The sequence below is a fragment of the Pangasianodon hypophthalmus genome, chromosome 14 (genome assembly GCF_027358585.1).
Source record: "Pangasianodon hypophthalmus isolate fPanHyp1 chromosome 14, fPanHyp1.pri, whole genome shotgun sequence".
In the NCBI taxonomy this organism is placed as follows: Eukaryota; Metazoa; Chordata; class Actinopteri; order Siluriformes; family Pangasiidae; genus Pangasianodon; species Pangasianodon hypophthalmus.
Genome location: NC_069723.1, coordinates 10,636,127 through 10,653,806, shown reverse-complemented (window position 1 = coordinate 10,653,806; position 17,680 = coordinate 10,636,127). Strand labels below are relative to the sequence as shown.

Here is a 17,680-nt window from a genome sequence, read left to right as displayed (position 1 = left end):
AGTTAATTTTTTACTTTCTTCCTGTTCAGGAACTGGAATCCAGTGTTCCTGATATTGTTGAAGAAATCCTTACAATACATGACACTACAAAAGTATGTAATATCTTTTTTTTTTTTTTTTTTCCACATTCTGCTTGATTATGAATTAATGAACAATAAGGTGAGCTTCTTTCCTACTGTCTCTATATTTCCTACCACACAGCAGGGACACCTAACACTAGAGGATTATCAGATATGGAGTGTGAAGAGTGCCCTGGCAAGTGAGTTCCTCAACCTGCTCTTTCAGGTATCGTGCATTTTTGTATTTAAATCTGCAGTTTTCATTTGCTCATATATTTCACATATTTCTTCTACTTGGTTTCAAGCATATGTCATGTTGTCATTCTAATCAGGTGTGTCACATAGTCCTGGGCCTCCGGCCTGCTACGCCCACGGAAGAAGGCCAGATCATCAGGTGAGTAAAGTTCAAAGGAACCTGAAATATACCATCAGTGTCCTTTGCTAAACCTTATCATCCCTAACCTCTCTGCTGACCACAGTGCTGTGTTAAAATTAGTTACAATTAGATTGTGTTGTATATTGCGTCCTCTCTTATATGATAATTATATTCATAAATGACAATGACGCTACATTGTCTAGACACCCATTACATTTGCTAATTTCTCTATAGTACTGTATTCAATTGAGTATTGTTCTATTTTGAACAGCAGTCACACTGGATTTTGCCTCTGTATGTTCTTTGTCAGGGTGAAGCAAAAATTGGGGTGGTTATAAGCTGTCCTGGTGTAATGTGTCTGTGTAGGGAATGCAGTGGTGACATTGGCTAGCTAAGCCAAATTGTTGTTCTGCAACTAGGGGCCACAAATGACATTAAATAAAAGTCAGGTGTGGTCTCTGTGTAATAATTAGCAGTTCTTGTTTTTATCATCTCATGCTTTTGAAGGTTTTCTGAATTTGCAGCATTAAAGTTTAACTGCATGCTGTCTGATCAAACACATTTACTCATTCAAGTGAATTGACGTAACTTATTTGCCTGATAATTTTTATAAAATTTCTGTACGACCGCTATTTTAAAGATACACTTAAATGCATGTCTTCTCAATTCTAAAAAATTGTTAAAAATTACAAAGGTTGTGTTTGTGGTATTAGTTTTGGCTTATTGAATTTTTAAAGTTTCTGTTATTGTAGTGTAATAGCTGGTCTGCATTGCTTTTTATTGGTTTGCATTTGCATTATTGCTTTACTACATTATTTAATATATGTCAGATATGTGCATATGTGTTAACAAGCTTGGGTATCTGTGCATATAGGTTTAGCTGATTGTTTCGAGCTTTGGTGTGTGCTTGTTAACACAATCTGGCCGTTTTGACCTGTGATTTATTTTTTTTGTTGTTGTTGTTTTGTTTTGTTTTTTTAAATCTAAAAGAGCCAAAAGGTTTCCTTTTAGTTACTGGGGTTAAGGTTATATGGTTAGATTTAGATGTAGGCATATCATTAACTAGCTACATTAATAATTATGTAAATGGATGGTCCTAACGATGTCCTTACGTGTGTATATGTGCATGTGTTTGTGTGCGCTCATTTGCATGTGTTTGTGTGCGCTCAGGGGTTGGCTGGAACGAGAGAGCAGACATGGCCTGCAGCCAGGCCAGAACTGGTTCCTCATCTCCATGCAGTGGTGGAAATTGTGGAAAGACTACGTTAAATATGTGAGTGACATGGCCAAGACAAGAATCAGCAATTCTACTGAGACGATATACACAGAAATTAATAAAGGCTACTGTACACTAGTGTGATATGATTTTCTTGATGTTTAAAGGATAATAAATCCATTGTGGTGGAGCAGCCGGGTATGCTGGGCAGTGGCAGGAGGACTCCTCAGTCCACACCATCTGGTGAACCGGCCCTGAGCAAGACTGGAACAGTGGCGCGATCTCTTAGCTCTCCAGGAGAAAAGTCCCCAAAAAGCAACTGGGAGGTTTCAGAGAGCACCCCTAACAGTAAGTGTGTTTGATCTTATACCACCAATACGCTATCGAGTTATACATCAGCTGTTTGTGGTTATTTGAGCTGTTTTTAGGCTCTTTTTATTTATTTATTTATTTTTTTTGCTGCTGCTATTGGACAAGTTCTAATATTAACCCATATATCTTGCATCCCAAAGCAAGGTGACAGACATACATGAACCAAGATGTATCTATATTTTTATGGTACCATCACCTTTACAAGTGCAATTTTAGATAATTTTCCATCCCACTTGATGTGGGTGATGAAAACGTAAGCGAAAGAATCAACCGCTGATCTACAGCTCACTGATTAATATCAGCCAGGTTCTTAGATTCTGTCTCAGCAATTCTCAGCAATGTTGCTCACTTAATGTGATGTAGTTTACCATCAATATTTCCTGTAACTCCTCTCTACTCTTTAATCCAGCTGCATCACTGTGCCCATGTTTTGCCCAGACCTTCCTTTCTGTGCCGCGTAACTCCTGTTTCTAACAAAGTGTTTATTTGAATACTTATATGTCATGTCAGCATTCCATATGGAATAACAGAATGTGTATATTACGCCTCTGGCATTCTCCGTTGCATTGATGCGACACTGGCGTCCCGCTGGTGTTTTGCTGGTTTATTGTAGCAGTGGCATGTGATAAACAATGTCACAGGACTCAAAAGTTGTGTAATTTAAGGTTTTATTTCTCTCAAAACATATGTACAACATTTTCTCAGTACATTTTACATATTGACAAACAATTTATCCGCTGAAGTTAAACAGAAAAAAGTTTTATGGGGGAAGTATTATGGAAAAATGCAATTTACATTACATTTAAAATAGCATTTTTTCACAAAAGAATCACTTGGATGGACAGCTTTGAGAACAGTTATGCTGGATATAATACACAGTCTTTTGCTGCTTAATTTCAGTATGTTTATGCCCTGTAATATTAATTAAAATTTAGAGCTATCAGTCAGATTTGGTACAATATTCTTGGTCTCATTCATCATCACACCACAACGTTAGAAAAGAAAATCCAGCAACTGTAAATGATATTGCTGGCATTGAACCAGAGACATTCTAAAAAGCTGAACATGAGCACCAGTGCTAACCCTTTTATAATCTGCGGTATCGCTGTTCTAATCTGCGTTATCACTGTAGTAATATGTCATCACTTTTACAGTCTACATCATCACTGTAGTAATCTGTCGTCACTTATAATCTGCGCTATCACTGTTATAATCTGCGCTATTGCTCTTCTAATTTGTATAATCACTGTAGTAATCTGTCATCATTGTTATAAACTACGTCATGATATAATCTGCACAATGTTATACTCTAAGTCATCAATGTTACAATCTGCAAAATCGCTGTTATAATCCAAGTCATCACTCTTATAATCTATCTCTGTTATCATCTGTGTGATCACTGTAGTAATCTATATTATCACTCTTATAATCTAAGTCATCACTGTTATACTCTGCATTATCACTGTAGTAACCTGTCATCACTGTTGTAATATGCAACAGTGGCGTATTTAAATAATAGTGAAATATTTGGATGAAAATAAAATCTTTAATATTAACTGCTTTCTCATTAAATTTGGTAGGTCTGCATAAATATTACAGATCAACCGTTTGGTTCATAAGTAATCAAATGGACATTGGGCTATTGTCTAAGAATGTTCTTCACCCAGTGTGTCTCGAAGTGTGACCATTTTTAATAAAGATTTTTTTTTGTCTTAGAAATCTATTAAATGCATCTTATAAACCGTATTTGTATAATTTGCCAAAACACAAATCATTGTATTATTTGTATCAACAATTAGTTAATCAGAAATCTTGTGTATGTTCTCCCTTCCTCAGGTCAGCTGCCGCATGTGAGCTCATCAGCCACGGACATCTGCTTTGCTCGGCAGCACAATGTTTTGGATAACAATAACCAGTGTTTCTCTACCGCCAATGGCCACCTACCCAGCCACCTGGCTGCACAGAGGCCAGGTGCCATCGACAACCAGCCCTTAGTCACCACTGAGCCCATGAAGGTCTGTGTGTGTTACATGTGGTAAAACTTATGCACATAAAACCCCTTGTCACCCATCATAACACAAAAGAAACATATGGCTGTTGACAAGTCAGGTAATACTTTTTAATAACAAATTAAAAATTAAGAAGCATTAACCATTAACACAACTATGACCATAATATATGGTTCATGACCTCTATGACACCACGTTATTTTGGTGAGTTGCATGAAAAAAAGCCCTTTCTGAGAGCAGCTCACAAAAGCACCTAAACTTCATCAAGCATCATTGGAATTACAATGGGAATCATGTGTTGGAATCTTGTGAGTTTTTTCACTATAAACCCTGTCAAAAAGCTGTCAAAGTCAACAGCTGGAAAATTGGCAATTTTCTCACTACGCAAATGCTTTCAAAGTGTTTATAGCAGGAGCTGTGCATGATTGACAATTTACAATTTTATTACTGCCAAAGTTCAATGCCATTTTGGAAGGAAGATGATATGTTGGTATTTTTATAATATTAAATGACATAGTGAGAAACTCATAATATTTTTAAAGTGGCAGAGTGTCATACTGCAATGACTCAATGTGTGAGGCTCAATGTGTTATTGCTTTTATTGTTGAAAGTTTTTATACTCTGTAATAACACCTCGTCCTTCTGACTGACTCTCATACTGTCAGGCCTGATTATATGCCATTATTCAATGCAGTCACAACAAATAAGCCTTTTAAAATGTTCTAGACTTCATCTCACTCTGCTGGCAATGGAATGATTCAGCAGGTGGTCTTCTGCCCCTGGTGTTGGTTTATTTCAAAAAGTTGACATTTAAATGGCCATTTATCAGGGCACCCTGCATCCTCATCACTATTATGATAAGCAGAATGTTTGCTTTTTTTTCCCCCTGCAGGCACCTACGTTAACCATGGAGGGAGGACGTCTGAAGAGACCCCTCAACCTGATGGCTGGCCGGGACTTTGAGACAGTACCAGAGACAGTGTGGCGGGCACTCTACCACTGGTACGGTGCCAATCTTAGCCTGCCCAGACCGGTATGTGTGCCACCCTTCATCAGTAAAATTATACAAAGCCTTTCTTCTGGCCAAGTTAGTTGTATATCCTCACTGCTTTTGGAGCCTTTTATTAAACATGCCTATAATAAACAGGGGCACTAAGCACCTTGTTATATATTGGTTTAAAAAAGAAAAAAAAAAAACTGAAGCATAATATCGAATTATTATACTGAATAATCCATAAGCACTGTTCAGCTCAGTTTATTGGCAGGGCTATCTGGCTGCAAACTTTCCTTCTGTTTGTCTGTGTGAAGGTGATCAAGTCAGTCATCACAGACCAGCCAGAGTTGGAGCTCTTCCCCCGTTATTTGCTCTTCCTACGACAGCAGCCAGCCACACGCACCCCCCAGTCCAACATCTGGGTTAACATGGGTATGAGCAGCCTGCGAATGTTCCCTCCACAATTTCCCCGAGGTAACGTAAGCCTGCAGCAAGAGAGTGGCTCCCTCCACCGTCCAGGGGCAACCTAATCTTCTAAAACACTCCTAAAGGGGATTTGGCACAGCAAGCGCAACAAATTCTGACTGGCAACACTAAAAAACAGCCCAAATCCTGTTCAATCCTAGCACCTATCTCTGCCTGCTTTTCGCATACCTGCTGGTGAGCTCAGACTGAAGCCCTGTATGTTTGTTTAAGCAGGCATTAGATACGATTTGGTTATGGAGCTCATTATCAGGTTTCCTGAAAAGCACTAAGTAAAGAAGGGACGCATATTAGAGCGCTAACCTGATTGTGCAGCACTGAGGCAGTGTGCTGGTGAGCACGAGAGCTCCACTAATCTTATTTTAGCTATCTGATGCCTGGCTGCAGCAGGGTTTGTTACATGGTTCACCTCTCAGTCACAACTCTGCTCCTCCTGTCAGATGGGATACTGTGAATTCTGGGAAGAAGCGTGTGCTCCTGTCCAGCTGATTGCTTCTAATGATCTTGCAAAAGCAATTGGGGGGGTTGAACTAATTATTAATCAGCATTGCTGTATTTAGACTTACCTTGTTTGTCTTTGTATTTGTGGGGTGCTTTTGGCTTTGTTTGCAACTCTTTTGTTTCTCCAGACTAATGGTTAATCAGTCTCTTTAAAATCGCCTTTGCCCTTTCTTGCTGCTACTTACAGCTTAATATATGCTTTTTAAAAAACCTTTTTCTGTGTTTTATATTGTATCTTTGGTGGGGTATTTTTGTTATCTTTGTAATTACCTTCAGATGTTTAAATGGAGAAAGTGACTCACTTGATGAGTCTCTGTATACTGTATACACTTGCTTAACACAATATATTCACACTTACTTGACATCTCTTCAACTCTTTTGAAAAGCCTCCGAGCACAGTATAGCAGTACAGCAATGTTTCAATCTTTCTTGGAATAGATATTCTTTACTGAATGGAGCGAGTGTTAAAGACAGGCCCTTTTTTCCACCCTCCCACAGGTAACATGCCCTCTCCGAATGCCCCACTGAAGCGTGTGCTGGCATACACGGGTTGTTTCAGCAGGATGAGCACCATTAAGGACATCCATGAGTACCTGTCACAGAGGTTACGCATCAAAGAAGAAGACATGCGCCTCTGGCTCTACAACAGCGAAGTGAGATTCTCTGTAGCTTCCCTGTGCTATAGCACAGTTCTCTTACTATACTTTTATTAATATACAGATCACACCACACTGAATTATTTTCCTGAATGTGAATTTGCGGGCACATGTGTAAGCAATACATGCAGGTTGTATGTTTAAGGCATAGGTATTAACTCCTTGTGCTTCCCGAAAATCCTCTCCTTAGAATTACCTCACTCTCCTTGATGATGAAGATCACACTTTAGAGAGTTTGAAAATAGAGGATGAGCAGCACTTAGTGATTGAGGGTATGTCTGTGACTTTATCTCTGTCCTAATTCAGGTTTTATCTGCCTCTACGAGTTAAAGAAAATATTGCAAATGCTCTTCTTTTTACCTCTCACTAGTTCGAAACAAAGACATGAGCTGGCCAGAGGAAATGTCCTTCATCGCCAACAGCAGCAAAATAGACAGGCACAAAGGTAACATTCAGAGGTCATGGAAGACTTCACCAAAAATCAATGTGTGGTGTTTGTCACTCCAAAATAATTCCCCTATCAAAGTAGATTATTAATTAGAGTCTGTGATACATCGTGGCGCTCCAAAACAGCGTGAAACTGATAAGAGGTTCTGTATCTGCGGGGATATTTAATATTGATCTCTTGCAAATAAAACCAGATGTAACTGCATGAATAATTAAAGTAGAAAGAAGCATAACTGGAATGACCCATCTCCTCTCCTTTCCCAGTCCACTGTGTGTTTTGATTGTAATAGATTTATGTTGGACCTAATGTATTATGAATTGAATTTTGAAAGTAAAATGCCTTGTGATATTTTTTTTCTGAAGTTCCTACAGAGAAAGGTGCTACAGGTCTGAGTAACCTGGGGAACACATGCTTTATGAATTCTAGTATTCAGTGTGTGAGTAACACCAAACCACTCACTGAATACTTCATCTCAGGGAGACACCTCTATGAGCTGAACAGGTGAGGGACTAAAGTCTATTGTAAATAGTGTAATGTTTGATGGAGCTTTTCTTTAATGGAGCATGGTAAATGGCTGACTTTAATTTGTTACTCTTATCTTGACAGAACCAATCCCATAGGAATGCGAGGCCATATGGCTAAATGCTATGGAGATTTAGTGCAGGAACTTTGGAGTGGAACACAAAAAAATGTTGCACCGCTAAAGCTCAGGGTGGGCAATTTGTACCTACTCATTTATCTTTGCCTGAGAAATTCTTCCTACTTACTTTGAAAGTACCCATACTAAAGTTAGTGTCATATTTCATGTAGTGGACGATAGCAAAGTATGCGCCGAGATTCAATGGCTTCCAGCAGCAGGACTCTCAAGAGCTGCTGGCGTTCTTGTTGGATGGGCTTCATGAGGACCTGAATCGAGTCCATGAGAAGCCCTATGTGGAGCTGAAGGACAGTGATGGACGGCCAGATGCAGAAGTGGCCACCGAGGTCAGTGTCAGGCCGTTACTTATTTCCATGGTCTCTTGTATCCATTTGCAGAGCTCTCAGTCAGAAAGACTGACTGTAAGATTGAAGGAGATCAGTGAAATTCACTCCTTCAGCTACAAACTCCTTAAAGGGTAGATTAGCTTTAATAGTGATGTGGCATATTGATGTGCTGAAAAGACAGCACTAATGAAAAGACAGCAAGAGGCCTGTAGGAAGTGCTGTACCATGTAGTACAGCATTAAGTAAGAGTGTGTGTGTGTGTGTGTGTGTGTAGGCCTGGGACAACCACTTGAGAAGAAACCGTTCAATTGTGGTGGACCTGTTCCATGGCCAGCTCAAGTCCCAAGTCAAGTGCAAAACATGCGGCCACATCAGTGCTCGCTTTGACCCCTTTAACTTCCTGTCCCTGCCCCTTCCAATGGACAGCTCCATGCACTTGGAGATCACAGGTGAGGTGCAGCAGATGAAACATGGTTATCTAAAATCATCTGGTCTGCGTGAAGCTCACTCATGCACCTGTGTGTTTTACAGTCATTAAACTGGACGGTTCCACCCCGGTGCGCTATGGTCTCCGTTTGAACATGGACGAAAAGTATACAGGCCTAAAGAAGCAGCTGAGTGAACTGTGCAGCCTGAAGCCAGAGCAGATCCTCCTGGCTGAGGTCCATTCCTCCAACATCAAGGTGAGCAGTGTCTGACAGTAGTCCAGGCTTGGAATTGCACCTTTATATTAATGTGATTATTCTAATATAATAGTAACAGTTCATTCACAGGGACCTATATGGGGGACATTCTAGTACTGAACAGATTTATGAAAATGTTATTTAACACAGAAAAGCATATAATCATTGACTTGCTGAAGCTTTCTGTAAGAACACATTTATTATCATTTATGGAAGCAGTCTTTGGTGTCAGTGCTTTCTAATGGTAAGTTTTCCACCACAGAGAATTGTCAGGACAGAGTAGTTCAGAATTGTCAGTAACTCTGCTTTACGTCAGGCCACATCGCACCACTTTGGTGATGATTATTTTCTTATACCAGCGCACCCCATCATGTTTTATTGCTTACTTATTAATTATTATTTAACTATCATTAATGACTCATACTGGTCAGCGATTTTATCTTATTTCTAAGTCTTATTGACAGATATTTCCGTGTCTCTAGAACTTTCCTCAAGACAACCAGAAAGTGCGTCTGTCTGTAAATGGCTTCTTGTGTGCGTTTGAGATTCCTGTGCCTGGTTCTCCCACCTCTATCACTTCTCCAGCACCAGTAGGTGAGGGAGACAATCCTCTTTATCTAAACCATTATTTGCTTTTTTTAATCCACACCAGCTCCTTTTAATCCACACCTTTTTGTCTCATTCTTTCTTTTCAAAATGTCTTCTCCCCAGGCAATACACTAGTCAATGGCATTGCTCGGAACAGCCATGCTGAGAAACCTGGCCCCATTCCAAATGGCACAGCTGGCACCCCCATTCGAAGTGGATCTGACAGGAGCATGGCTAACGGCATGCCAAGCACAGTGGTGCCCTCTGGCTCAGAAAAGAGTCTTGCCAATGGCATCCCCAACGGCCATGCCACCCCGGTTCAGGACAGCCCTTTCATTGGCTACATCATTGCCATGCACAGAAAGATGGTAACTGGTGCAGACTCCACTTCACCACTAACACTGTGAAGAATCTTTATGCCATAGTACTGATGCTGTCTTACTGTCTCCTTTAGATGCGGACAGAGCTATACTTCCTCTCATCTCAGAAGAACCGGCCCAGTTTGTTTGGCATGCCTCTCATTGTGCCCTGCACAGTGCACACCAGTAAGAAGGATCTATATGATGCAATATGGATTCAGGTGTCTCGTCTAGCCAGCCCCCTGCCCCCTCAGGAGGCCAGCAACCATGCCCAAGACTGGTGAGTGCATTCTTCACTAATTATATATGATAGTACATAATTACAACATTACACAAAGTATTAATTCTGGCTAAAGTCGATTGGTCTAACAGTAGCTTAGTTCACAGAGGAACGCTTAACATGTGTGTCCAGGATTATGGATGGTACGCCAGGCATTGTGATGTGGTAGATCAGAGGCGTAAGGCCACTAAAAACAAACTAGAGCAGGCATTACTCGTCAACCTTGAACAGAAATGGATCATATTATTTATTGTGAATTGTAATTTTGTTTTGGGGAATTGTCACAAAAGCTGCTGGGAACTGAGTTTCACATCTCTAAAAACATTCTGTTTTAAATTTAAAGTTGTACAGTCATGAGATATCATATTTCTGAAGCCTAAAAACACATACACACTGTTTTGTTTCTTTTGACATTTTGTTCTAATGGCGTGGACCCTGCTACACTGCAGCGATGACAGCCTGGGTTACCAGTACCCTTTCACATTGCGGGCAGTGCAAAAGGATGGCAATTCTTGCGCCTGGTGCCCATGGTACAGGTGAGCCATTTATCCTGTCTCTGTGTTGTTGTGTGTCTGTGTGTTAGAAGGCTCCACTGAGTGATGAGAGTGGTCTTTGTGTCTTTGCCAGGTTCTGCAGAGGTTGTACAGTGGAGTGTAATGAGGACAGGGCATCCCTAGGAAATGCTTACATTGCTGTAGACTGGGACCCCACAGCCCTGCACCTCCGTTATCAAACTTCCCAAGAGAGGGTGAGTGCCATTAATACATGTGTAATAACATGGAAGCTATACTGCCATCATTATGGAAAGTGTTTGAAGAGTTTGGACACTTAAATTGTTTAGTGCCTAATAAAACATTTCTATGTCCAGTGTAAAGTGTTGTGTAATGGAAACTAGTTAGTGCTTTTGGAGTATTTTTAGAGCTAATGCTTTTAGAGAGATTTGAAATTTGTTTCTGTCCCACACTAGAGCTGAAAAAGCTTTTGTCAGAGTCACAATTTTCCTGTAAATAATCAAATAACCACAGAAATTAAGAACAGATTAGGAACATTGGATGCAATGTTTTTAATTTGCAATGTAATTAAATTTACATTTGCAGTGTAATTAAATATCTGCTACAACCCAGTGGCTGTAACTGAGACTAGATAAACTATATGACCAAAAGTATGTAGACACCTGACCATCACACCCGTATGTGCCCATTCCAAAACCATAGGCATTATCGTGGAGTCTCAGTGAAAGGAAATCTTAAACCTACAGCATACAGAGACATTCTAGACAGTTGTGTGCTTACAACTTTGTGGCAACAGGTTGAGGAAGGCCCAGATATGGTGCTACACACAACAAACAAATGCAAGGTGCAATGCTGCTACACACAACAAACACGTGGTTTTCATCATATGAAAGATATTCTTTACTGTAGCCATCTCTCTTAACATTAGTTGCCAGGATCACATGTATGAACAGATGTATATTATTGTGTGTATATTATTAACCTTTTTTGTTTACACAATAATTAAAAATTCAAGTGGCTTTTGAATGTAAGATCAGGATTTTGAGGATGTCCGTGTTATAATTTATGAGGATTACTGAATGCGACATCAGGCAGATAGCATATGCCAAAAAAGTATGTAGGTCACTACTATCTGTGTCCTAGCGTCATTCATTTGGATTTAGTGGATCAAAACTAAATTTAGGATCTGTGGAGCTCCATCACCATTATCAGTTTGACACATATCACACATGCATGCTGGTGTGAGAAGAGAATGTGTTCTGTTCTTATATTGGATACAAGTATATTCTAGTTTTGTTTAAAGAGCAACTACAGCTGCCTTCTCCCGGTTGTCATGCCCCATGGTCAAAAGTTTTTTTGTTTTGTTTTGTTTTTGTTTTGTTTTTTTGCTTTGTATAGGGTGAATTTCATGTAAACCAGGACAGTTTAACTTAGGAGCATTTGAAAAGGTTAAGAATTTGGAAAATTTGGTAGAATTGTTGATACAGTGGTAAGAAATTAATTATAGAATGTTATTAATCCCAACATCTTTAGGTGTAGTCATTTTTACTTAGTCTACTGTGCATTGAAGTGGGTTTGTGTGTGTTTTTGTGTAGATAGTGGAGGAGCACACTAGTGTGGAACTGAGCCGGCGTGCCCAGGCTGAGCCCATCAGTCTGGACAGCTGTCTGAGGGCCTTCACTAGTGAAGAGGAGCTGGGTGAGGATGAGCTCTACTATTGCTCCAAGTGCAAAACCCATTGTCTGGCCACCAAGAAGTTGGACCTCTGGAGGCTGCCTCCCATACTGGTATGTATGTATGTATGTGTAATATATATATATATATATATATATATATATATATATATATATATATATATATATATATATATAAACCTACTCCTTCCACCTTAGCTCTTGCATTCATTCTACAGTTGACCTGGTCATAGAAGGATATGACTTAAATTTTTTTTTTCAGATTGTTCATCTGAAACGCTTCCAGTTTGTGAATGGCCGCTGGATTAAGTCCCAGAAGATAGTGAAGTTCCCACGTGAGAACTTCAACCCCAGTGCATTTTTGGCTCCACGTGAAGCTCAGAGCACATGGAGCCTGCAGAGCCAGAGCGAGTGTCCGGTGGAGGAGCTCCAGAAACTGGACAACGGAGATTCCTCCGTGTCTTCCGTCTCCACCAGTACAGCAGTCAGCACTCCCATATCTGGCAGAGGTCTGTCTCTACACTGTCTTCTCTGCCTGTGTCAGAGGCTACAAAACAGTTTTTAATGTATTCCATGTTCTGCAATTTTTTTTAATGGGTTAAAAGTTGTTTGAATAAAAATATACTTCCTTGGACCTGTTATGGTGAAATGTAAAATGCTTCTGTTCCATCTAGGCACCCCAAGTTCAATTAGGAGGGTAGGCAGTCCAATGAGCAGAAGCAACAGCCCCAATAGCAGCCCTAAGAGCACAGGACGAAGACAGGGACGTCTGCGTCTGCCTCAGCTCGGCAGTAAACACCGACTCTCCAACAGCAAAGAGAATCTGGACAACAGCAGCAGCAGTGGCTGTAAGGAGAGCAGCCCAGAGCCTGAGCCCAGCATGGTAACAGAGGCGGAGCCTCAGGTGGCAGGAGCTACTCCTGAGCCCAACACACACAACTCTTCCTGGACATTGGTTCCCTCCGCTACTGACTGTGATGTCATCATGGTGAATGGGCTGAGCCAGGACAACAGCCAAATCAACGGGCACTCAGACGCCAGCACAGAGCTAGACAGCACATCTCACCAAAGAGATGAAGTCTGTCTTGAGCCAATATACAATTTATATGCAATCTCGGTAGGTATTCCCTGTCTAATCAAAACTTTCAGAACTAATTTTGGTGCTTCTGGGGTGTGTGTGTGTGTGTGTGTGTGTGCTACTTGTTTGAAATTGGGCAGGTTGATATTTATTGTTAAACAGAGACTTGAACACCTCCACAACCAGCATCTTTTGAAAATTTTTAATTATAAAATGTATGTTCCATAACAGTATTATGAAGAAGCCCACTCAAACGTACTTTTTCTTTTTTTTTTTTTTAGTGCCATTCAGGAATCATGGGAGGGGGCCACTACGTGACCTACGCTAAAAACCCCAATGATAAATGGTACTGTTACAACGACAGCAGCTGCAAGGTAAATTGTCCTTCTGTGCTTCCAACTATTTATATTGAAGGTTATATCCCTCACTGATTTGTAATGCTCTACACTCATTCCCTTGAAAGATCTTTTTTTTTTTTGTTTTTTTTAAAGATGTTAAGGGGTGTGTTTGCAGAGGTTGATGTGTGATGAGTATAAAGGGCTGGATGATTGTTGGTTAATATTAAAAACCTACAGATGGGTAACAAGTGAAAGGAAAAACGGTGGCTCTGTTATGATGAAGAGGGCATTTTGTTGGCATGGGTTGTGCCCATTTGTTCTCTTTTAAGGAAGTGCCACTGCAAATCAGTATTCTGACTGAGTTATTCTAAGTGATCACCTTTATCCGGGTAACCATTTGAGGAATCATTTAATTGGATTACTGAAATCACTATTCTGATATTCATGTCCTACATCCACATGAGAAAATCTGAAAAAGAAAGGCATATCTGGCAATAGTTTGGTGCAGAGAGAAGCACTGACATGGTAGTAATGTGTATTAGGGCTAATAAAGTCTAATAAAGCTAATAAAGCTCATAGGTTAAAGGGAGATAATACATTTGCAGTAAGGTTTAATCCAACTTCATTAAAAGTATTAAACCACAGTGTACACAAATCATGTACCATGGGTTTGCAGATTAAGACCATTTTGCACAAGAAATGTTTGCATGACAGTTCACAACCACTTTTCATCTTACATCAGGCACTGCTTTCATGTGCAGCAGTCATTTCTGTACTATAATCCACTGGTTTAGCCTGTCAGATTATTATAAACCTACACTGACACTTTGATCACATAAATCTCATTTGATTAATGAACTTTTCACTGCTGCACTGTGGCAGTTACAAGCTTAGAGAATTTGAACAGATGCCAGAGCATGCAGTGCTATTGCACAGCTACTGACTGAAATGTTGATCTGAAATGGCCTTTGCTTTCACCACATCTGAACCCAGGTAAACACCTGTGGGAGATTTTGTACCAACCTGCTTGACCATCATCAAAACACCAATTGAAGAAGTATATTTTGTAAGAATAGTGTTTATCCCTCCAGTACAGTTCCAGAGCAGAAAAAGGTTTTGTGGTTTTGTCACATCTCTGAACAACAGAACATTATTGTCTTATGGAGCAAAGCTAATTTGATTAAATTAAATTGGAAAAAGCTACTTTTTGAATATGGTTTTTAAAAAATACTCTGCTAGATCTCTAACACTAGTTAGCTGTTTAATAGTATGCTAATGATAATGGAAAATCTAGCTTGAACAACGTCCACACAGGGACCTGATGAGCAAGTTTACTTGCTCATTGAAAAATGTAGATTGAAGATTGAAAAATGTAGCCCACATATACATAATAGTGGACCAAATACTTTATATTGTGTCACAGATTGATGCAAGATATGGATGGAGAGTTCAAACCATGGTTAAAAATATTTTTGGACATAATATGACTATTGGACAAATGACAAATAAATCTCTAATAGTCTTGTATGTTTAAGTATTTAAATGTTAATGTACCTGTTAAATAGCTTGCCTTTGCTGCCACTGTCTCATTTCCAGGAGGTTCACTCAGAAGAGATTGACACGGATTCAGCATACATTCTCTTTTACGAACAGCAAGGAGTGGACTACTCCCAGTTTCTGCCCATGACTGATGGCAAAAAAATGGCAGACACTACGAGCATGGATGAAGACTTTGAGTCAGACTACAAGAAGTACTGTGTGCTTCAGTGATCCCATGCTCTTCCATGTTAAAGGCACTTAACGAGTTCGTCAGTATCCTGCCCCCCCATGTGCAATGACAGTGTGGCCAAGTGAAGCTGCACGGCTGAAACTGAGGAGCTGCAGTTAACGAAGCACAAAGATCAGTTTGAGACTGAGGAATCTCAACCTCTGCTGCTGCCCCCGTTTCAGAAACACTTACTGGTGTTTTAGCCATCAAATGGCTGAAAGAGAAAATAAATAAATAAAAAATTGTGTAGATTGTGAATATTGCCAACTGAACAAAATTGGTCCTGGACCAAAAAAAAAAAAAAAGAAATTTCTTTGACATTATTGTGATTAACAGGACACGGTCCAAATCTGCAGCATCTCATACCTGTGGGAAACGATATTTATGTATTTACCTTTCCATGAGGTTTTCTTAAGGAGAAGGAGTGCTCTCATCTTCCATAAACTTGTGTTTTGTATTTTTATATTTATATGATAGAATCATAAGCAGAGGTTGTTTTGTTTTTTTTTTTTTGGCCAAACACATTAAATCGGTCCCAACGTTATTGACGATTTCTACTGGAGAGGTTTCTATTGGGTAAAGTGCAATGTTCGGTTCTGTAATGCAAGTCTTAAAAGACTTAACCTTTTTGTTCCTCAGCAGACATTATACACTACCTCACTTTTTTGCAGTTTATTGGCTGATTGTTAATGGAAAGACTGTAAGACAGTATTACACTTTACATGGCTCACTAAGCTGTGCCTGTAAATCTGGTGAAAAAAAAGCCTGCCAAAACTGCATTCCAGTGAGCAACACCCCAAAAAACGTTGATATGCCGTGGCTATATTTTGATTTATATTTTAAGCTTAAGTTTGTTTTTGGGTATTGTGCCAGTGTCTTTCAAACAGCCAGTATATGTCTTAGGCAAGTTTTAAGTTGATAACATTTTATTTTTCTGAGATATTTATTTTAATACCATGGATCTGTTCACCTTATCCAAACATGGGCTTGTCTGTGAGCAGTCAACAGTGTGCTCCTCATAAGGCTTTCCCTCCATCATGAGCATTTCATGACTTTCTGTTGTCACTTTATTTGTTATTTCTCATTAAAATAAATCTTTGTTAGTGGTAGAGTCAATGGTAGCCAAATGCATGCATATCTAATCGGTGTACTCTCACAGGAGAGGTTCATATTATCAAGCCAAAGTCTTTAACACATGGTATGTTGTTGCATAGAAAGTACACCTTTGTGGCTTCTCTGAAAGAACGCCTCAACCTCATGATTGCCCTGTGCTAAAAAATAAGTGGCGTCCATGTGACCTGCTTAAAGTTGTGTGTCTTAATGCCAGGATAGTAGCAACTCTTCATTAGAGAGCCATTTTAACACTGTGAATGGATATGATACAGTGAGTAATTCCTTTTCCTTCCATGGCTTCTAAACAGTTAAACAAAGTTCTCATTAGGAAAGCATTGGATCCTTCATGGGGGAAAGAGCTACACGTTGTTCTGTACCGTTTGCTGCTCTACTTTCTACTTTTTCCTTATTATGGATATTTATGTACTTTTGCCAGGAAGGAAAGGTTGTCAGAAATGGGAAATTATTATTTACTGGTCATGTCACTCAAAATTCAAATAGTGTAAGCAATGTTTGAACTCACTTCAAACTGCAAGTCACATTTCTTCAGTAACAGCTATCAAGGAAAATATCTGATTTGATTAAAACTATAAATCATTTCTCTCAATTTCAAACCTACATTTACTTGGAATTGAGTGGCTTGCTCATTTTAGTTGAACTGGAATCTTCCTCTCATAGCTTATTAGGCTTTTGAGTTCACAAATACACACATCACTTAAAGATTTTTGTTTTTTGATACAGGGATAATTTATTAATACTCCAAGAAACGTGATTGATTGGCAAGCAGTGCAATCGACTACTGATATCTCAATTTTGTTAATCATCAGAGATGTATTAATTTGATGAGCTTTATTTTGTACAGTGTTTAAAGAGTACAATGACATTGCACTGACATCAAATGTACAGACGTTTTGTAAATATGCTTATAAAAAAAGATGTATTTGAAAATTAACTGTAAAAATGTAGTTGTATATGGAGTGATACTGTTGATCTGTAACAATTATTTGAGCAAGCGATTAAATTCAGCTGATGCAATTGAAGAGCTGTTGTGTTGTGTTGTTTTTGTTTGTTTTTGTTTTTTTTTAATTGTGTGCAAACTGTTGGGTGCTTTTTTGTTTGCATGTTTCTACTAGGTTTGCAGAGAGCAGCGGAGGTTGTAAGCAATAAGA

At 39.4% G+C, this 17,680-nt stretch overlaps 1 protein-coding gene across 2 annotated transcripts in view; it reads left to right on the top strand.

Annotated features, from left to right (window-relative positions):
* usp32 (ubiquitin specific peptidase 32) overlaps window positions 1–17,551 on the top strand; it is a 42,489-nt gene extending 24,938 nt beyond the window's left edge. The window contains exons 9-34 of one of the 2 annotated variants that reach the window (XM_034310715.2): window positions 30–92; window positions 202–285; window positions 392–453; window positions 1,606–1,708; window positions 1,819–1,999; window positions 3,860–4,038; window positions 4,925–5,065; window positions 5,341–5,458; window positions 6,509–6,663; window positions 6,857–6,938; window positions 7,037–7,111; window positions 7,477–7,615; window positions 7,721–7,826; window positions 7,925–8,098; window positions 8,373–8,547; window positions 8,630–8,781; window positions 9,264–9,375; window positions 9,493–9,737; window positions 9,824–10,008; window positions 10,458–10,544; window positions 10,636–10,756; window positions 12,116–12,307; window positions 12,477–12,723; window positions 12,889–13,331; window positions 13,574–13,666; window positions 15,227–17,551. In XM_034310715.2, the coding sequence (XP_034166606.1) occupies window positions 30–92; window positions 202–285; window positions 392–453; window positions 1,606–1,708; window positions 1,819–1,999; window positions 3,860–4,038; window positions 4,925–5,065; window positions 5,341–5,458; window positions 6,509–6,663; window positions 6,857–6,938; window positions 7,037–7,111; window positions 7,477–7,615; window positions 7,721–7,826; window positions 7,925–8,098; window positions 8,373–8,547; window positions 8,630–8,781; window positions 9,264–9,375; window positions 9,493–9,737; window positions 9,824–10,008; window positions 10,458–10,544; window positions 10,636–10,756; window positions 12,116–12,307; window positions 12,477–12,723; window positions 12,889–13,331; window positions 13,574–13,666; window positions 15,227–15,400 (3,888 nt within the window). In that variant the 3' untranslated portion in view covers window positions 15,401–17,551. Of the gene's footprint in view, window positions 1–29; window positions 93–201; window positions 286–391; window positions 454–1,605; window positions 1,709–1,818; window positions 2,000–3,859; window positions 4,039–4,924; window positions 5,066–5,340; window positions 5,501–6,508; window positions 6,664–6,856; window positions 6,939–7,036; window positions 7,112–7,476; window positions 7,616–7,720; window positions 7,827–7,924; window positions 8,099–8,372; window positions 8,548–8,629; window positions 8,782–9,263; window positions 9,376–9,492; window positions 9,738–9,823; window positions 10,009–10,457; window positions 10,545–10,635; window positions 10,757–12,115; window positions 12,308–12,476; window positions 12,724–12,888; window positions 13,332–13,573; window positions 13,667–15,226 lie in introns of both variants that reach the window. The other variant, XM_053239645.1, reaches the window with a different exon arrangement.
* Window positions 17,552–17,680: the final 129 nt, after the last annotated feature.